The 21063-nt window shown below is 41.9% G+C and overlaps 1 protein-coding gene and 1 long non-coding RNA gene across 2 annotated transcripts in view; one reads left to right on the top strand and one right to left on the bottom strand.

Moving 5' to 3' along the window:
* The first annotated feature begins 1946 nt into the window (after positions 1-1946).
* On the top strand, positions 1947-11102 carry LOC136446468 (uncharacterized). Its single transcript, XM_066444844.1, has 5 exons — positions 1947-2236; positions 7373-7701; positions 9468-9561; positions 9693-9767; positions 10397-11102. Exons 1-5 carry the CDS (start codon positions 2221-2223, stop codon positions 10486-10488), a joined length of 606 nt encoding a protein of 201 aa, XP_066300941.1. The 5' UTR covers positions 1947-2220; the 3' UTR covers positions 10489-11102.
* A 1756-nt stretch (positions 11103-12858) lies between these two features.
* Positions 12859-21063, bottom strand: part of LOC136446446 (uncharacterized) — a 10814-nt gene continuing 2609 nt past the window's right edge. Inside the window, exons 2-4 of the long non-coding RNA XR_010757570.1 lie at positions 15097-15194; positions 14650-14726; positions 12859-13745 (exon numbers count right to left, since the gene is read on the bottom strand). This is a non-coding gene — a long non-coding RNA (uncharacterized lncRNA). The remainder of the gene's footprint in view (positions 13746-14649; positions 14727-15096; positions 15195-21063) is intronic.

The following is a 21063-nucleotide window of genomic DNA, read 5'->3' as shown; positions in this document are numbered from 1 at the left end:
ATAATATGCGGAATTATATACAGTCAGTAATCAATGCAGAAGTTCAGTTATGAACGCACCACTACTTGCACCTATATGATAATACATATCTTGATAGGTCATGTAAGAATTTGCAGCTCTACACTTTTACGCATTTTTCCTTTTATATGTTTTGAGGGGGGGTAAGGGTACGATGGAGATAGCCGAACGTGAAGCGATTATCGGGTTCCCATTTTGAAAGATCGCCGCATAAGCCATTCACCAACTGGCCCAAGACAGCTTCCCTCTATGCAAATAGCCATGGATGATTTTATTACCAGGAAAAGCACAGTTATGTTTACATCTTGGGCTGGGTGTTGAACGTTATGCGACGTCATAACGGTCGCCATTCCTCCAAATCGGGAACCAGACGACCGCTTCGCATTCAGCTGGCTCTAACACCGCACCTAATTCCACCTCAGCATCTTTAAAAAAACAGTTCGGACTTAAAAGCTGCAAATTTAGATATGTATCGATCATTCTATATGTGCATTTTCAGTCTCCGGCATAACTGGAAGTATTTCAGTGAGAATCTTTAAGGAGCAGCTAGCCCTAACAAACTTTACTACTTCCTTCCTTCTCAGAATTCTCGATTTTATGTATTATGCGTCGTTTTCTCTCTATCTCGTAATACCCAGAAGGTAATTAGGAGAGGGCATGACATAGCTAGAAGACATTACAGTGACAAGTACATTTTTTTTTCTCTTCACGATGCAATATTCATGATACTGTTGCTAGACTTTTCTACTGAACCAGCGGAGGCCAGAAAAATATGATACCATCGATATACTAATACGCCAAAAAACAGTTCCAAAGTAATTGAATCATATCCAGTTGCTTGAGCAACAGCTATTTGGCCTATCTTATTACATGGATGTCTAACCTTCATCGACGTACCATATAGTAATATCTTATGATAATGTAACGTAATAGAATGTTGAAATATATAACCAAACAACAAGTAATGTATTTCTTTGCATACACCAATGTCACGATGCAAGAAAAATGAAAACTTTGATTTAATGATACATCTCCCATATTGTAGTTGCAGACAAATTCTGTACCAACATATCAATCAAAACATTTGTCATGGGATGTAACTGGCATTTAGCTTCATTTACAATGGAATAATTAAAAAACACATATTTAGTATAATTATCATATACATCTTTATCTTTTTGTCAAATTAAGAGCTTCATATTAGCGACTTAAGTTTCTCGCGAAAACAAAGCAAATTTATATTGTTATCTAACATTAGAAACTTGTAATTAGTACAATTAGGCTACAAAACTACACGAAATTTAAAGATGATTTTGTAATCAAATCAACAGCAATCAACAGTACCTAGTAGATTATACGAACAGGTGATCAACATCAAATGTAAAATGAATGTCATAAATGATTATACAAAGATTGAAAATCAAACTGACGTGTAATACGGCGGATATATGACTGTCAGTTTCATCCGGTTTGGGTGATACATAGCCTTCATTAGAAAGTAATTAACTGTCTTCAATTTTTCCATGACGTAAACGATTTCTACGAAAGTGGTATAATTGGCGCGAGGTAAGTAAATAGGAGTCACGAACAGAACACCAAAGTGGTAGAAAAATTATTTTCCACAGCTAACTACGTGGGATCACCGAGCAATGCGTGCTCTTGTACAGTTGTGTGCTCTTGAAGTACCGCCTTGAGATCCGCTGCTTGCGCTCGTGCCAATATTCAGGTGACGTAGACCACATTTAATATGTCGGATGTGCGTATAAAGTGACATCTACTTCAACTTCTAACCATTAATGACATTTACTGCGGGGGCCCTGCGCGTTGGTGAGCACTACATGTCATTAGAATAGATTTGCATATCAGCATCACCCAACCCTGAGGGTGTACAAAGATCTCAGATTCCTCCTCCTTTCTAATGCAAAGAAAGAAAGAAAGTCTTTCTCTACGGCTCAGCTGGCGTAAGGCAAATCTAATAGACTAGCCCCACGTAAGCATTTTTAACCTCTTGGTTGGTTGATTACCGGATACAGTAAGAGGCGAAGCGGTGGAGCCGTGCACGTTCACCGGAACCAGTGAGCGGACGTGGGCTAAGTCGGACAGATAAAGTCAGGAGCTTCATCCTGCCGACCTGAGAAGAGACGAGACCCAGCAAGCGTCAGCCACCAGAAGTATCAGAGCTACAGAAAACCAGGCAAGAACATGTTCCTCAAGAAAAGTAAGTTCTTCATTTCGCTTTATCAAAGTGGTATGTATCCACGTTATCTATCTGAGCAGCCAGAAAGAGGTTGATAAGCATCGCATATCAATAACCATATTCTTTGATTGTTCAGACCTCAAGGCGTATGCAGGATGTCATTGTAAGACAAATCAGAACCTTCTCACAGTACGAGTTTTCCGAAATCTGGCAACAACATTGCAAAAATCAAGATGTCCAGGCCTTTGGCAAATGTCATATAAATATTCTTCACAGTTCTGTCGGATCTAATGTAATCAATCAGCATGCCAACAACCTTTTCTGCAACCGTTTGAAAAGTTGCAGGATCCCCGGGGCAAACCGTCTGAGACGTGATATGTGTACTGTCGTGAAATCACGACTAGATCATTGAAAACCTGAACGTGCATTTAACTTTCAACGTCGATTCTTCTAACTAGAAAAGAAGTACAAGTTAAAATCTTAATGTTAACATTGCTAGATAACAAGAGCGTCGCCACATGATTAGAACTGCGATGCAAAATAAATGTACATATTGTTTACTGGCATCTTATAGCTCCTGTTGTGTTTTCCCGAAACAATGATTTACCGTAACATATTTCCAGCTTACTTTGAAGGTTCCTATCATGTATACAATGTGACAATACCATACATCGATAATACGATCAGCAGGCTTTCAGGATCACACATATAGATACAGTCTTGATCTAAAATTCAACTTGATATATTTCTATGATGTTAGTCACAAAGACATGTACAGACAGTACTTCGTCTTTGCTATGTCATCAGCTTCGTCGGTAAAAGGTCCCTTAAATAATCGATTTTCAACGTCATGCTACAAAACAGTTACGACCCAATCAGGATCTCCAAAATGGTCATGTTTGTCATCTTAATGCTACAGTATGGTTTACGCTTCAGATATTTTATCTGGACTCCAGAAATGTGCAACTTTTCTTGTAATTCAACGATTGCTTGGCGGCAATGCCATAGAAAACTATCAACGGTATGTGTCAAGATTTGAAAATCTAGTGAAAGAATTCGCAATAAATTGCCTAGGAAAAGGAATGGAAATGGGAATCATTAGATTTATATACACATAAGTTTCTTATTTCCAGATCACTGGCGCGTAAAATAATTATATGACTACCGACACATAGATGAATTCGAAGAATTGTTCTGGAAGTAAGGTCTAGGACCTTTGCAGACGCTAAATCCTACCATGATCAAGAGCAACTCTGCGAAAACCAGCACCATGCAGGATTTGGATGATTAGAAATAAATCTTTACCAAAAGTTCACAGAATAATCTCACATGGGTCAATAGTTAAAACGATCTTTCGTAACTTTTCTCTGAAAATACGCAAAATCTGTTCGTCAAGATTGAAAAACGGATAGCAGATTCAGTAGATGGTCAAAGACGATATGAGGGCAACATTTACGTTTGAAAACTTTGCATCGTACAAAGGTTTATGCGGAAGCCCCTGGGGAGATAATTCGACTTACTGAACACATTTGGCTTGACGTAACTCGCTTTTGTCATCTGAAATTAAACTAGCAGATTCTCAAACTGCTTCAAGCATGTTGACATCCTGAGACCTTGCCAAGTTTCTATAGCCGGAACACATCGGGGTCTCAGTGGATAAGACGTCGTTTTCCATCCAGCTTACGTTAGCTTTTCTTACCGAAAAAGAATGACTGGTACATATTTTACCGCTTGAAGAAGTATTGCGCGTTATGCAGTAATTCTCTGATCCCTTTTTATTCTATATGCATTGGTGAGCCTTTCAGATTATCATGTATATGTAGAGGCTTTATATTCATATCAAATATCTCAACTGAACTGAAATACGTTACCTCTGCTTAGCTTCAACATATCTCATCGACACTCCCTTTAGCCATTGTACAAAGAATATTTTCACAGGAATCCTGTTCAAAAGTTGACTCATGATCAACAGGTAACATGTTCAAGGTCCCTTCTGTATAGCTAGATAATGCCGTTTCACCTTCACAACGCTCTGTCAAAGCTAGTTTATTAAATTCTAATCAAAACTCCATATACAGACGCAGAACCCGAGCCAGAATCCTTTGAAAACATTTGTTACCAAAGCAGCACTTGATCTTCATCGGGTTGCTCAACATGTGCTTACGACTACAGAGATGACTGCAGACAAAAAGACCATGAATCACATGCCAAGAAGATGCACTACACTATTACAGAATATCTTTGAATTTTTTGAGAGTTTGGATGGTAGTTTGTCTCAGAGACATCATGCAATATTGACAAGCGAGTAGAGAACATTTGACGTCACATGAGTGAATTCTCTATGATCTCTGTAAAGCAGAGAAGACAAAGATGAATCGTTGACCAAACATGCCACAAGGCTGTATGGCGTGTGTTCTACACCGGTAATCTTCCTACTTTCATCTATGGTACAATCATATTGAACAAGTACTTCACAAAAAGCCTATTTGACTCAAAATTGAATTTATTCCTGTGAGCGCTCTTATGATCTGACATCAAAGTGTCCAACTGCATGGTTTAATTGCATTGACCATCTGTGATAGGTACCTCATGCGGAAAAGGACCCGAAAGAAAATCTGCGAAATTAAAAGCAACCTGTGTATGTACAGCGCTTCAATTGTTCAATTCTGGCTTGCGGCATTTTGTTTTGTGGTACGCCATTGATTTACCATATCCTCGCCCTCGTACTGCAAGGTGTTTCATTGAACAACGATGTTTAGAGATCCAATGTTCACGCTACCTCGCCATCTTGATATTTACACATACACTTTGTATTTCCCCTTGCATGAAATTGACTGCTCTTGATGCTAGAAAGCAGTTAGATTTAGCACGTAAATGGAAACTGAATAACTCTTTGGTTCTAGTTCCATGTGATTAAAGAATGAAGACCTTTATTGTACATGTATATCCACAGGATTAAGTACAGGTCACAACAAAGTAATGGTTCACAGATACATTGTATGCATTGTCAAACTAGCACAAGAACTATGATAAACTGAACTTGCTTCTTTGTGATGGTGAAAATCTACGAACAGATATGTTTCATAATTAAAGTGCCGTTGATGCCATCTAACCCGTTGCACAGAAAATCCATGGTAAGGAAAATCTGTCAGCAGTGAGTTGGCTAAACATGAGCTATATTAACTGGTCAATCTTCGTGACGTCAGCCGTTTTGATCAGCACCAATCCTCCATTCTCCCACTCAGATTCTCACCCTATTCAATATACATTCAGGAGGCTATGCTAAACCGGGCTGAGGTTTCAACTTTTGTGGGCATGCCCTCCAACCATCTGTCAGCCAATCAGAGAATCAGCTAGAAAACATCTAGGCGATTCTCCTATTGGCTGACAGCTGGTTAGAGGCCACGCCCACTTGGCTCTACGTAGGAGAATGCCTACCCTAAGTAACCCCTCGCCCACGCTCCACATCGCCCTGTAGGCCATGCGTTTTGGACCACTGTCTTCTTAACAAGCTACAGTACTGCAAATTCACAACCAGGATTCCTGGCAATTAGCAAAACAACGGCAAAAACGCCTAGAGGCCTTGTAGTCTAGTTAGAGTGACAAATAATCTGGTGGACGTACCGACAATCATTATCTAGTACCAGCTCAGAAAGAACAAGAAACAGTCATGCCTTCAAGTACCAGAGTTATCAACCCTGAATTGAGGTGTTGAGAAATTCGTTTTTTTTTTCCTAAAACTATTATAGAGTGGAATTGCCGCCAAGTACTGTAGGACTAACGTTAGATCGAATTTTTAAATTTGAACGCTTACAGTTAGATGTGTAAATATTAGATTTGACAGGTCGTTCAGTGTGATACATGTATAACCAACTGCTTCCGTGCCGCGTGCCTGCGAAGCTGGTGTGTTAGGCCGAAGGGCGGTTATACTGGCTATATAGATAGACTTGCCCCCCTTCTGGATATCACAATAGTCAGTCTCTTAATGCCACAATGTTGAATGTAATATGATTTGCAACCTGATTTAAATGAATAAAAATACACAAAGACGATGTGTGATGTGTCAGGCGATATAATCAGGATGCTCTGCATAGAGAAATTGCTAATTTAGAGGCAAATGGCGCAAACAGGAAGGAACTGCTGATCTGATATAGACACGTGTTGTCTACCAGCAACAGTTGGCCAAACAAGATAGTCTTTTAACTGGTCCTTTAGATAAGAAATAAATGAGAATGTCACGCAATTTCAGTTCTTTTCTCTCTTTTTTTCGCGGAGAAGGCACTAGTGTCATAACTAGTGTCTCGCTTTCCAAAAAATAGGAAAATATAGTTTTTTGAATATATGATGGACGAAATGGAACAACGGTTTTATTTACCAAGTAGTGTTACGGTACTAGCAATGCAAAAATAAATGGCTGTTACAAGTTTCAGCCTTATTGATCTTTATCTCATATGTTGCAGATTCGAAGTTCAGAGGACAAAAATACACGGGGCTTTGTTTCTTACTTCCAAAGGGCAAAATACAAAATTGCACAAGGGCCTGTATCTTTAATAGTTCGAAATGGCAAAAGATAAAATTGCACAAGGCTCTAGATCTGTTTCTTAGTTCAAAAGAGCAAAAGACTAAATTGCACCGGGCTCTATATCTATTTCTTAGTTCTAAATGGCATAAGACAAAATTGCACAGGGCTCTGTTTCTTAGTTCTAAATGGCAAAAGACAAAATTGCACAAGGCCCTGTTTCTTATTTCGAATTGGCAAAAGCTAGAATTGCACAGGGCTCTGTTCCTTTGTTCGAAAGAGCACAAGACAAAAATACACAGGGCTCTGTTTCTTAGTGATGACTTCAGTATCTTGCATATGCGTGTCAAGCATTATACCAGTCTCTCATGCACACTTACTCATAAAGTGACTCCTACAAATTGGCGGCGGCTCCACTTTGTCTCTGAGCTACTTTTTTTAGAATTAGACCGATTGCAAGATCAACACGTATCCGTAAGCTGATCAATCTGTGCTCAAACATGACGCATATTGTTTCTGTGTGGCCGTTTCCATTACTTTTGAGTACATGCGTGGATGTGTGCTTAGCTAAACGCTCAATCTTGATGGTAATGTTGAATAAAAAACAAACGATCACACTGTGCATTGTTTAATTTCAGACTCAGGTTCAGCGACAAGTATACTGGTGTTGCTACTGTCAACATGGGTGCTGGGTGAATCGTCCGCCATGAAATACTGGTGGTTAAACCCCGTGGGGAAACGAGCACCGGGACGAGACAGGATGGTCTTCGGGGCCGGAGCAGGAACAGACCGACTGCGAGAGCTGGGGGCAATGGAAGGAGCGCCAGGTCCTACGGGGCGGCTCGGAGATCTACAAGCCCTCAAACAACGCCTTATAGCGTTAAGGATGGGAGAGAGAGGAGACAAGTTAATACAGGAAGCGGCTCAAGGCTACACTCTTGAAGACAGCCGTCCGTTTTCGCACCAGGTGGGTGGATTAAAATTAAGTAAAAAAAGGATAGAAAACAGGAAGAAAAGACAAAAGGAATGAAAAAGTAATGAATAAGGTAAAGATTTCATACTATATATCCCGCCTTAGCTAAGGATGTGTTTATGAGTCGATTAGACATATACGCCCAAAACAGTTACGCAAGCAACTGTAAAAGAATTTGAAACAGACGTTTCAGACAGCATCAGTGACAGCGTCAAAATTTATCCAGTTGCTTGGGTAACTGTTTTTTGGCGTATCTTATTACCTGGATGTCTATCCTTCATCAACGAATAGGCATATTTTTTGCGTTTCGGCGCATGCGCGCCGAAACGCTTTGTCCTGGCTTTTACCTTCAAGCAAGGACCAGGGAAGCTTGGTTCAACACTGTGTCGCACACAATAAGACCTTATATGGCAATACGTTCTCAAATCCTTGTATAGCCGTTGCCTTATATGGCAAGAGAGCACGAAAAGGCAGGCACGCTAGATTTGCATGTGACACAGGACGGCGACCGCATGTAACTGCTACAACTGTTCGGAAATATCATTGCATTGTGGTTTCGGACTTTGATATCCTGAAAAATTACCATATTACATCTATTCCACAAGATTGCAGAAGAAAAAAAATGATTTCGTCAAGAAAACGAGCAAAAATCGGCATAAATGATACCATATAGTGAGGTTATAGCATTACGTCCAAAGGATGTAAATACGTACCGCAGCTTGGCCGATCTGGCAACGCGAAGCACTTCGGACCCAGAAGATCCGGGTTCGTGTCCGTGCATGAATTTTTTTTTTCTTTTTAGATATTGAATATCAAAAATATATATTGATATTATATTAATCTATCAATATCATATTTATGAATATCATTTTTTTTCATTAATAAATAAAGAAATATTTTATATTTGTTATTTTTAAATATTCATTTAATATATACAAGGCCTTTGTCTTATGAACAGGACTTCATAGATTCCAAACCCGGCATTCGAATTTTTCTGTTCATTGTAATGGAAAATACCGTGCAGCGGCTCCTATGCGCGGTAAGATGATTCTTGCAAAACACTCGCCACTAAACTTCTATCCCCGATGTAAACAGAGGCTCTTGATGTTGTTTGCAAAACAGCGATTCTTTGTTACAGTAGCAAATGCTCCATTGTTCAGTATCGACTTCATTCAGACAACACGGACGTGGAAAGTGGCGCCGCTCGGCACAAAACTATGGGAATTTTCATGAATTTTAGCAAAATTACCCAGGAAAATAAGGAAGAAATGTTGTAAATGCGGAAACCAGAATAATACGGATGAGGTAGCTGTTGATTTGTTTGACATTTGGTAGTCATTTTAGATAGAACCTTAGCTGTTATGAACTTCTATTTCACTTAATTACCATAGTGCTGATGATTCAATGGTGCTTTTTCAAATTTTATGTTTTATTGCGTGCCATGTACATAATTACATTGATAGCTTTTATAATGAGCCTATTATACATTTTACAAATAAGCACAAGTTGTAGGCCAAGACCAGCTTTTTCAAAAGCACTTAAGTTAAGTGACGTAACTTCAAAATTGCTTTCCCCAATCTGCCTTTCTCTATTAAAACAGTACTTATTTCCCAAAATGACAATTTTTCTTATAGACTGAACAGCCCTTGAGTGACTTCCTCTGGCAGATTTTACTTCAAGTAAAGGGAAAAGACAATTCACACTTATAAACGTAGCCGAAACGCCAGCTTTTTTTAAAAGCTCTTGTTTCCTTCCCACAGAACTTACGATCGGCCCGGTCATCACGGCCTGTTCCGGTAGGGGGCTCTCACGAAGGTGCACCACCACTGAGTCCGTATTGGCAGGCATTAGTAGGTGAGTTGGGTAGACTCTTTGAGTTATTCTCAGTATAGGACCTTGCTTTTCTTGATCACGTTTTCTTCTTGCCCTTTTGCTTAGTACGTCTGCATCGAACAATGTTTGCATTAAAGCGTCATTCGTTTCAGGCGAGCTGTCCTCCAGTCGCAGTCATACCGACCGAGACCCGTATGCTCGAGTCTACGAGTTCCTTTCCCGGAATGGTAGGTGTGTTCACTGAACTACATTTGAAAGGTCTCTCTGTCTATCTATCTATTTATGTGTCTGTCTCTCTCTACATCTCTTTCTTTCTCTGAATCTGTCTCTGTCTTTTATCTCCCTCTCCCTCCCTCCCTTTCAAGATTGTACTGGCCACTAAAAGGCAAAGTAAGAATGCCAACGCAAAATTGATGTATATATACATACTCATCCTCCCAGCAGGCCCGATATGCTCGGTACATTACCTCCCATAGCTTCCCTGCCCTTTCCGGCCTGTGAACTAGCTTCAAGCGACGTTATTGACAGTTGCTCATGACTAATTAATGAGCTAGCCTTATTTGGCACAAACAGTCGTTATTTTTGCTCTGAACCCAAAGTAGCGACGTAAGACGTAACCTGATTGGTTGATAGCATCCCAGCGTTCTTTGCGCTTTTGCTCTAGATGAGCTTAAGCCAACCCTCTGATTGGCTGAAAGCTATTTTGGTAGTGACGTCGCCAGAAGCGAGTTCACAGGCTGGAAAGGGCAGGGCCGCTATGGGAGGTAATGAACCGATCATATCGGGCCTGTTGGGAGGGTGTACATACCACATTCATTCACTTACAGCTAATTGTCACCCAATGTTTCACTTTCAGGCGGTGAAAAGATAACCTGCATTGGTTTCCATGTAAGGGTTCCTGAGGGCGAGAGCAGCCCTGAAGACCGGATGACCCTGGCGCAGAGATGAGCGAGCTTCACGTCAATTTTGCAATGACCACGACTTTTCACCTGTCATACCAAACACCAAATTGTATACCATGTAGTTCCAGACAGCTGTCGTTCAAAGATAATATCAACTGAAACTTCAAATTCAATCTTCCGGCCTTAAACTTAACAAAATACTCTTGATGCAATGATTTCGGCCTTCCTCTTTCCAGGTCCATATTGATATTAATGACGTTGACACAAAATTATGTAGACTTGGTAAACGGGGACTTGACTCGCCAATCATGAAGACAAATCCTACAGAAGATAAACTTCAGATATACCTCCCGCTCTGATAACTGCATGCAAAACACCTTACTGTGTATGATTTTTTTAAAATAAGCAAATGTTGATATTGCTGTAATAGCTGATACGAAAAGTCTGTTATATCAATGAGGAATGAATACAGACAATACTTTTCAGGACCAGCCCTCGCCTACATTGCGAGGAGGCATTTTGAGCGCAAGATTGAAGCTGTAGTTCCATATACGACCACAAGGTGTCGCTAGTATATCACAGACTTCAGTCTCCAGAGGAAAAACGGACGTTACGTTGTATCAGCGGAATGAAGAATAAAGGAAAACGTTATAAAAAGGATCATTATTGTATTGTTCCTTCTTTGTACAATAACGCACATAGGAATCACTCTGCGTGATCCATTGACTTTGAAAGGTACAAAAAAAGGTCGAATTTCATATTTCCTTGGTAGATTGTCCACCAGGGTTCAAAGTACAAGGTTTTGTAAACAAATACATATCTTTTACTGTTCGAATGTCTCATACCTCCGAGAGACAAAAGATAGAGTTTCTCCGACTTTCTCGTATGCCTTGTCTAATTGTAAACAATTGATTATGATGTTCATTAACATGCAAGTAGGGTTTTGATTAACATTACATTAGTCCATTGGTCACTTCCAGTCGGTCTACGGTAAGGGTTTCTCCGACTTTCTCTTATGCCTTGGGTTATTGTAAACCATTAATTATGATTATGATGACTCTACGGTGACCATAACTAGCATGCCACATGGAGTGTTCATACTACGGAAACACAGACAGACTAGCAGACAAACCAAATAAATAAGTTTTCAGGCGTAACGTTACTTTTCTTGGCCTGCCTACGAAATCGAATAAGAAACTCCGGTCCGGGCCGTCAGCTGGCAAAATACATTAGAATTGAAACCTTGAAGAGTTCGAATTCGTGTGAAATTGCAGTATTAGCAATATTCAGGTAGAACTAGCGTGGTGCGTTTCAACTCTAACTGGATGTTTTTGTCTGTACCGACTTCAACGGAAAGCCTAAAAAATAATTGGGAGCATTTTTCTCAACTTCTACGGATTTTCCTGTGCAGCACTCCATTCATATAGGCAACAAAAATAAACTGTTAGTATCCCAAAAAAAATCTTGAATAGAACTCGCTAGACTATTCATTGCGCCGCCAGGGATGTTATTGAGTCTGGCAGACGTACAGAACACGTGTATCTGCAATTGTCTGCCGGAAATGATACACGTGCCGTGTACGACTCTCACTCTACCGCGAGTTTGTAATAAAAGGGATTCCCTAGGAACGTAATTAAGAGGAATTCAATAATCTCAGATTCAACTAACAACTCAAAACAGAGGTTTTATGAAAAATCATTGCCACAGGCATATGACGTTATAAAGTGTGGTCTAGTGGTATAATAAGGGCAGTTACATGCAGTTGGGGATAAAGATAGCGCGGGACGATGTAGATACACCTATTCGAACAGTAATTTTGTCACGTGACTTGTCACGTGTTTGCCAGGTGACTACTTGTTATGTTATGCAAGTAGATTTTAAGCACTTTAAAGCCAAAGTTAATATTTACGTCAGATATACGTTTTGTGGCTCACATTGAGGAAAATGTCACCTCTGCACACCGTTAATATTTTCTGTCGCTTCCAATGTCTTAAGATACATACCATTTCTAGCTGCAAAACTGTTCTCCTGTGTAGAATTATGGACGGCAAATATCTTTTGCGAGGTCATGATAAAAGTGACTTTTGACACCGCACCGCTACTTAACACAATACAGTAGACTTTCGACATTGTGCTTGGTCGGAAGATGCAAATTCTTTCTGAGATAATTGGAAATCGCACAATGCTAGAAAAAAAAACGATACGTGAGTTTTTTTCTTATCACGAAATGTCATTTTGATACGTTTTGGTGCGGTGTCATCTCCGGCAGTTGTTGAACTGTAACTTCTGTGGAACTTGGGTAATGATTTCACATTACCTCTACCGTAAATCAAAGCTTACCAACATTGTCGAAGTAAATTTGAAATACGAGACGGCAATCCATGCGTATACTTGTGAAAAGGAATAATGACACAAGTTCTGTAGCAAGACGTAGATGGTTTATACACAAATAGATACAAAACATACGAACTTCAATGTGAATACAAAATGATCTGAGTAAAACAGTCAGATGCTCAGGTCTCCGCCCCGAAATATATTCGTTTCAGCGTAGACCATCATTAAGACCGCTTCTTTTACCGCCCGGGTGTCACACTACAAATACTACAACCACCACAAATGTTGCAACCTAGCACAATGACTAACGTTAGTCACGGATCTGAGTATACTTCGAATGCTTTCCAAAATACAAAGTGGAAGATAACTTTTCCTGACAAGCTCAATTCCTCATACTCGTATAAGTTGAAAAAGTACAAAATGTCACAAATTGTACGTCTTGTAACCTTATATACTGTTGACAATGTGGGGATTCATTCTCTTTAGAAATGGTTCACAAAGAAATGTCCTACACATTAGTATATCTAAACCAAAGACAATGTTTTGTAGTTATTACATATTGTAACGTGTTGACCGGGCTACATGCAACTGACTGGACGTAGCATATACTACGGGGACTGCATTGAGGAAAATCAGTTGTGAAAACAGGATAGGACAAACTAAAGAATTACTTTTCAAGTAGCTAAACTACAGTATGGAACACAAACGGGATTCGCCAGTACGAGGAGGTTCCATTCGAAATATTTTCCCGTCATCCTTTACTCCCACGTCTACGGTGCCAACAGACGAGTCGGCTTGAACATCCGGGTCACTAGAAACATCCGGGTAACGTTGATTGTCGCCGCTTGGATTCATGGGAAACTTCGGTTTGACTCAGCTGACGTCAGGTGTTGTTTTGACGCTGTGGCGCTTCTCCGCGAGCGAGGAACTACTTTTGGCCTCAGAGATATCGAGAATTGCGTCAACAATCTGTAAATAATACAATCATATTGTAGATAAATTGTATATTGTATATAGATTATATTTCTTCCACTGCCTCAAAAAAAAAACCCAAAAGTTTAGATTGTATTCCATAATAGTTTTTAGAATAGTCACTTGTTACACTTTGCATCATTGTAAAATTGCACTGTCTGTATTCCTTTTTCTATACTTTGTTTCATGTTGCAATTAGCCCTGGGGTAAGAACTTGCAAATAACTTTCGTTATCCTCCAACTTCGATTACAACCCACTACTAGATTGCGCACTAGCCTAATGTGCAAAACTTTTAAGACTATAATAGGATTCTATTAAGTGGCGTCGCGAAGGCGTGTGTTGTGGCAAGGTGTTTGACCCAGAACTCAGGGTGCATTTACTTGTCCCATTGACGCTCTGCTCTTGGTAAAGGCACCTTACACAAATCTCCTCCCTTCACTCAGGTGAAAATGAGTACCTAGCTTTGGTTAGTGACGTCCCTCGGATAGAAAGTTAAATGGAGCTCTCCTGTTTGAGTTTTCTACACAAGTCACGAAAAGAAAGACTCGGGAGAGACTTAAGACACATGTGTTTTGGGGCAACGCATTTGATCAGATCCCCGGAAGCGTTCGGGACGCTTCGGCTCAGTTCGACCGCGCTCGGGATATTTGAAAATTGGATGCTTCCCCAGGCGTGCCGATAGCACGACGATTTTCTGTGAGTTCTCACATCGCAACGACGTCGTACTTTTGCATGATGGACGTCGCTATACACTGTGATAGTGTTGTTTGAACTAATCATGTATAGAAATGACTATATAGATTGACTTTTAAAATCCGTTTTTCGGGGGATAAAACTGCTTTAGCTTCTTTTAAACACGTGAAAAGATACCAATCTCACCAAAGCAACGTTAATACCTACCTCTCCGGAGGACGGGTAGTTGCCATCTGCTGCCTTGCAGTAGACCAGCTCTCCGTTGAGATACACCTCCACCAGGCCTAAAACAGACACATGGAATATAAACATGTAGTAGTAGAAGTAGTTCACAGTGTTCTGCTGCTGCAGTGGTCTGAACTTCCTGCAGCTGCAATCAGTCTTTCTTCAAATCTCTCCTCTTTGTCCGATATAAACATATCCTCTTTAGTAATGAAATGTTCTTTCTTTATCTTAACAATTTCATACCATTTTGATGTATAAAAGTACCGCGTATGTCCATGTTTTGGAGCCCATAGGAGAATTGAACATCGATGATGATCTCTTTCTCCTCCAGGAATGTCTCGTGAGACTGTCACGGCCAGATGATGATACTACCATGATTTTAAACTGCCGTAATTTTAGATTAAAAATAAAAAAGGAGCTGTTACGTACCCGATTTCCCCCTCCCCCTGGAGGCCTCCTCTTGCTGATATTTGGCGTTGACCTGCCTGGCCAAGTCCCAGTAGCGAGAAAACGACCCTCATTTCTCGCTGTAAGAAAGAAAAAGCCACGATTCGTTTCAATTCGAACTCAAAACAAAATATGATGTGACAATCTTCAAATTGGATTGTCTTTACAATTGAATATACATTAAGAAAATCATAGATCCGACTGATCTTAAATCTATTCCTGATAAACAAGTTAAACAGAAAATATTGTCGAAAGTCCTTGGTCGAACGCTGTGTGCTGTTCATAAACCACCCATATTTTGGACCTCTTGGTTATGAATATCAATCAGCTTGCCTTATTGGGCACAAGCAAATCAGCTTTACCTAAAGACAACATTAAGGCGATTCTCTGATTGGCTGACAGGTAGTTTGTAGCTACGCCCTCAAGAGCGGATCTGTGAAGGCCGAGAGTTCAAAGGTCGGCCTTTTATAGAAGCCAAGGGAAATCGCAGAGATCTGCGCATGCGTGGAGACTAGAGACCTTGGGAGATAACTGTTGCTACAATAGTTGACGTCCTTCGATAACGGTTGCATGAAAAGAAACTTGTTTCGGTGCCCATTAAAGAGAAAAAAGAGTTTCCGACAAACAGTCGGCTGTAATTGCATGCACTTATATGGTGAATATGCCCTCCTAAATGCTTTGAAACGCGGGTTCCGAACTGATCTATTGTTGTAGCAATCAGCCACAGTCGACTGCCTTAATGTGAATGACGCACACGTGCGCCTTTTCATTCTAAAGTTCCAAAGGAAAAATTTCGGTTTCCTTGACACCAGGGACCCGGAGATTATTTTTGGTCTATTCTTCAGGCTCAATCAAATGTCGGGAGAGAGTGTTGTTGCTCTCCACTGTCCCCGCGGCTGCTGATTAGTAAATGGCACCGGGAGCGTGCGTTTGTCGTAGCCATGACAACGGTCTCACGCAACATCGTGATCCTTAGTGGCTTAAGTTAGTACACCCGTATTAAATGGGTCGCTCGGCTGCATCAAATTATTCACTTGATTTCCGGGCACACATCAAATAGAATTTCTCGACATCCATTTTAACCAGGTTTCCTTCTAGGCGAGTTGTGCACATGGTAGCAATTTAAGTTGACAAAGTGCATATATTTACGATGAAAACAGCAAATCGTTGTACAGCTAGACGAATGTCGCAACAGAAAAGAAGTCAGCTCATCAACCGACCCATAAATGCAACCAAGTAGTCTTCTAGTGGGTTCGATACCTTTTCTCTGATTTTGACACATTAGTGCAAATTGGTATTGGTTCAGAGGTGGTTTTACCATTCTCGTATCTATTTCCCTGTTGTAGAGCAGTAGAACTGTAGGCAACTCATCATCGTTTTTTTTTTCGTTTCAAGGCATCCTCATTTGAGGTGAAGCATGATGCTTTTTCAAGTAGCTAGTGGTAGTGCATTGCGGCTTCGCTACAGCTCACGTTTTTGGCCAAGCACACCGGGTCACCCCTACTCTTCTCGATAAGTGTGTTGGGTTCTTTTACGTGTAGAGGTTTTACGCTTGAGGCTAATGCCTGAAGCTCCCTCATACACGGGACCGCCAGCTTTACGTCACCATCCGAAATGACGAATGCAATCCCTTACAACATGTCCGAGCTGGAGTCGACCCCTAGGGTCGAACCTGGGCCCTAGGATCCGCGGAATTTGATCCAGATGGCGAAGCAACGGGGTTGCATTACCGCTTGCGCCACGAGGACAATTCTTAACCGACTCATATTATAGCTACGACCAACTAATTACCCGACTAGTCGACTGACCAGACCTATCAGGTAGTCTTCTAGCGCTTTTAACACCTTCTCTCTGATTTTGACACCATGATGCAAATTGGTATTGGTTCAGAAATGATGATGCCATTTTTGCATCGAATTTCCCGTTAAAGTGTGGTAAAACCCTTTATGTCATACCTGGGCCGGAATAACGTTTGATGCGGGTGTTCCGGACCGGGGGATATTTTGGATTATCATCAAACCCCTTCATGACTATACAATTTCTGAATACATATTGACTGGGCCACCCAGCTGTATGAAAATCCAATTAACAAAAAAAATATTGCTGACATTTTTCACGTATTTCCTAATACAATATGGTAAAACCCGCAACAGCATTTTACTCCCAATGTTTGCAGCTACCGGGACTTGTAATAAGTACTGTTTGTGTGGCATTTTAGTAAATTGGTACTTAAATACAGTCAGAACTAAGGACGTCAGGGAAATACAGACAGCATCAGGGACAGGGAAATACAGTCAGCACTAGGGACATGGAAACACAGTCAGCACTAGGGACAGGGAAACACAGTCAGCACCAGGGACAGGGAAATACAGTCATCACCAGGGACAGGGAAATACAGTCAGCACTAGGGACAGGGAAACACAGTCAGCACCAGGGACAGGGAAACACAGTCAGCACCAAGAACAGGGAAATACAGTCAGCACCAGGGACAGGGAAACACAGTCAGCACCAGGAACCTGGAAATACAGTCATCACCAGGGACAGGGAAACACAGTCAGCACCAGGGACAGGGAAATACAGTCAGCACCAGGGACAGGGAAATACCGTCATCACCAGGGACAGGGAAATACAGTCAGCACCAGGGACAGGGAAACACAGTCATCACCAGGGACAGGGAAACACAGTCAGCACCACAGACAGGGAAACACAGTCAGCACCAGGGACAGGGAAATACCGTCATCACCAGGGACAGGGAAACACAGTCAGCACCAGGGACAGGGAAACACAGTCAGCACCAGGGACAGGGAAATACAGTCAGCACCGGGGACAGGGAAACACAGTCAGCACCAGGGACAGGGAAATACAGTCAGCACTAGGGACAGGGAAACACAGTCAGCACCAGGGACAGGGAAATACAGTCAGCACCAGGGACAGGGAAATGCAGTCAGCATCACGGACAGGGAAATGCAGTCAGCACCAGGGACAGGGAAATACAGTCAGCACCAGGGACAGGGAAACACAGTCATCACCAGGGACAGGGAAACACAGTCAGCACCACGGACAGGGAAACACAGTCAGCACCAGGAACAGGGAAATACAGTCAGCACCAGGGACAGGGAAACACAGTCAACAACAGGGACAGGGAAACACAGTCATCACCAGGAACAGGGAAACACAGTCATCACCAGGGACAGGGAAACACAGTCAGCACCAGGGACAGGGAAATACAGTCAGCACTAGGGACAGGGAAACACAGTCAGCACCAGGAACAGGGAAATACAGTCAGCACCAGGGACAGGGAAATACAGTCAGCACCACGGACAGGGAAACACAGTCAGCACCAGGAACAGGGAAATACAGTCAGCACCAGGGACAGGGAAACACAGTCAGCACTAGGGACAGGGAAATACAGTCAGCAACAGGGACAGGGAAACAGTCAGCAACAGGGACAGGGAAACACAGTCAGCACCAGGGACAGGGAAATACAGTCAGCACTAGGGACAGGGAAACACAGTCAGCACCAGGGACAGGGAAATACAGTCAGCAACAGGGACAGGGAAACATAGTCAGCAACAGGGACAGGGAAACACAGTCAGCAACAGGGACAGGGAAACACAGTCAGCACCAGGGACAGGGAAATACTTTCAGCACTAGGGACAGGGAAACACAGTCAGCACCAGGGACAGGGAAACACAGTCAACAACAGGGACAGGGAAACACAGTCAGCACCAGGGACAGGGAAATTTCAGTCAGCACCAGGGATAGGGAAATACAGTCAGCACTAGGGACAGGGAAACACAGTCAGCACCAGGAACAGGGAAATACAGTCAGCACCAGGGACAGGGAAATACAGTCAGCACCACGGACAGGGAAACACAGTCAGCACCAGGAACAGGGAAATACAGTCAGCACCAGGGACAGGGAAACACAGTCAGCACTAGGGACAGGGAAATACAGTCAGCAACAGGGACAGGGAAACAGTCAGCAACAGGGACAGGGAAACACAGTCAGCACCAGGGACAGGGAAATACAGTCAGCACTAGGGACAGGGAAACACAGTCAGCACCAGGGACAGGGAAATACAGTCAGCAACAGGGACAGGGAAACATAGTCAGCAACAGGGACAGGGAAACACAGTCAGCAACAGGGACAGGGAAACACAGTCAGCACCAGGGACAGGGAAATACTTTCAGCACTAGGGACAGGGAAACACAGTCAGCACCAGGGACAGGGAAACACAGTCAACAACAGGGACAGGGAAACACAGTCAGCACCAGGGACAGGGAAATTTCAGTCAGCACCAGGGATAGGGAAATACAGTCAGCACTAGGGACAAGGAAACACAGTCAGCATCAGGGACAGGGAAATACAGTCAGCATCAGGGACAGGGAAATACAGCCAGCACCAGGGACAGGGGAATACAGTCAGCACCAGAGACAGGGAATAAGAAGAGCATGTTAGGCTTGTGTTGACGCCAGCTCAGCCCTTTCTTCAACATTTCCTTTCGGTCACTAACCTCTGGGTATGTGAACTGTGTCTAGTATTGCCACGGGGTAAACAGGTGGCACGTAATACCAAGGCACAAAGAAACAATTTCGGCATGAAAGAATGCCTAAAATTTCGTATCTTCTTCCTTGTGGTAATGTCTTGACATGTAATGAAAAATACCCTAAAACGCCTTCAGTCTTCCTTTCTATCAAACCAACACTGATTGGACCTCTTACATGAAAGTAATGAGTTTCAGGACCCAAGGGTCTATCAGCTGTCACGGCATTCTGAGCTTATCCAGTGCCGTCTTCGGTATCAGAGTAGCATGTATCACCGTAGTTACGCTTGTGTGATGCACTCAAAAGCTTTATTTTACGGACCATTTAATACCACCAATCCCGTTGTCAACCTTTTATTGTGTATAACGATCTGTAGGTCATGCATTATTTCCGCACATACATCCCACCGCCAACAAAAAATCACTGACTAGTTTCTGCCTAAGTTTACGTCTTCTAATCATCAGACAACAATACTGTTGAGAAATCAACATCTTAAGACGCTATATATGACAATGGACACAGACTCCTAAAACCATAGCAAATTGCTGACTAGTTTTTTACCTAAATTTCTTCTGATCATCAGACAACAGTAGGTAGATCAATCGACAAGGCCTCACATTAAGACGTTATGGTATGACAATGACCAGATACAAGTCATCCGGAAAAGATAAAGAACAGAATTTTGAAGGATTGTAAAAAAAGAGGTTTGAAAATGGCAGATTGGGAATGGGATCGTGACGATCGCCTTGTTGATGAGAAAATGATAGTATAAAAATGAATCTACTTGACTTTTTTGAGCGAGGGAATAAACATGACAACTCGCTCAGAAATAGCTACGTGACGCACTGCATGTTCATATATCTTGTTTTGACATTACTAGAAGCGCCCACATCGCGTCTTGCACACTATAAAAGGCATTGCATCGTGCCATCATTTCCGTCAGGATTATTTTGAGCTTCATTTCAAGTTTGTTGACCTTGTAGTTTGCAAGGATAACAATTTTTATGTAAAGCAGGTCAAAAAGAACCCATCTTACACGCATGGGTACAACACGAGGACATGGAATTGAGGACATGATTTTTTATTTTTTTAAAGTTCTGTCATGTTTACCCAGGGTAGCCCTGCTCAGTGATCAACAGTGCTTTACAGAGAGGCCTTACGTTACATAAAATAATGTAGCCTCTACCATGCTCCGCGGATCGCTGGGAAAATAGTAGAAATCGGCCAAATAGAGTGAATAGTATGCTAAGGGTAGTCCGCAATACAGGGTTGTGTGCTGGTCGCCTATTGAGCTTCCCTGCATAGCGGACTACCCTTGGAATACTATTCACTCTATTTGGCCGATTTCTACTATTTTCCCAGCGATCCGCGGAGCCTGGTAGAAGCTAAAAATAATGTACGT

This window comes from Branchiostoma lanceolatum, chromosome 12, assembly GCF_035083965.1.
Source record: "Branchiostoma lanceolatum isolate klBraLanc5 chromosome 12, klBraLanc5.hap2, whole genome shotgun sequence".
NCBI lineage: Eukaryota > Metazoa > Chordata > Leptocardii > Amphioxiformes > Branchiostomatidae > Branchiostoma > Branchiostoma lanceolatum.
This window is presented reverse-complemented; position numbering and strand designations above follow the sequence as displayed.

What these genes read in the sequence shown, in the direction of transcription:
- LOC136446468 (XM_066444844.1), top strand. An exon ending in GTATTGGCAGGCATTAGTAG is followed by an intron (nt 9,562 to 9,692) that starts GTGAGTTGGGTA and finishes CATTCGTTTCAG; the next exon opens with GCGAGCTGTCCTCCAGTCGC. An exon ending in CGAGTTCCTTTCCCGGAATG is followed by an intron (nt 9,768 to 10,396) that starts GTAGGTGTGTTC and finishes TTTCACTTTCAG; the next exon opens with GCGGTGAAAAGATAACCTGC.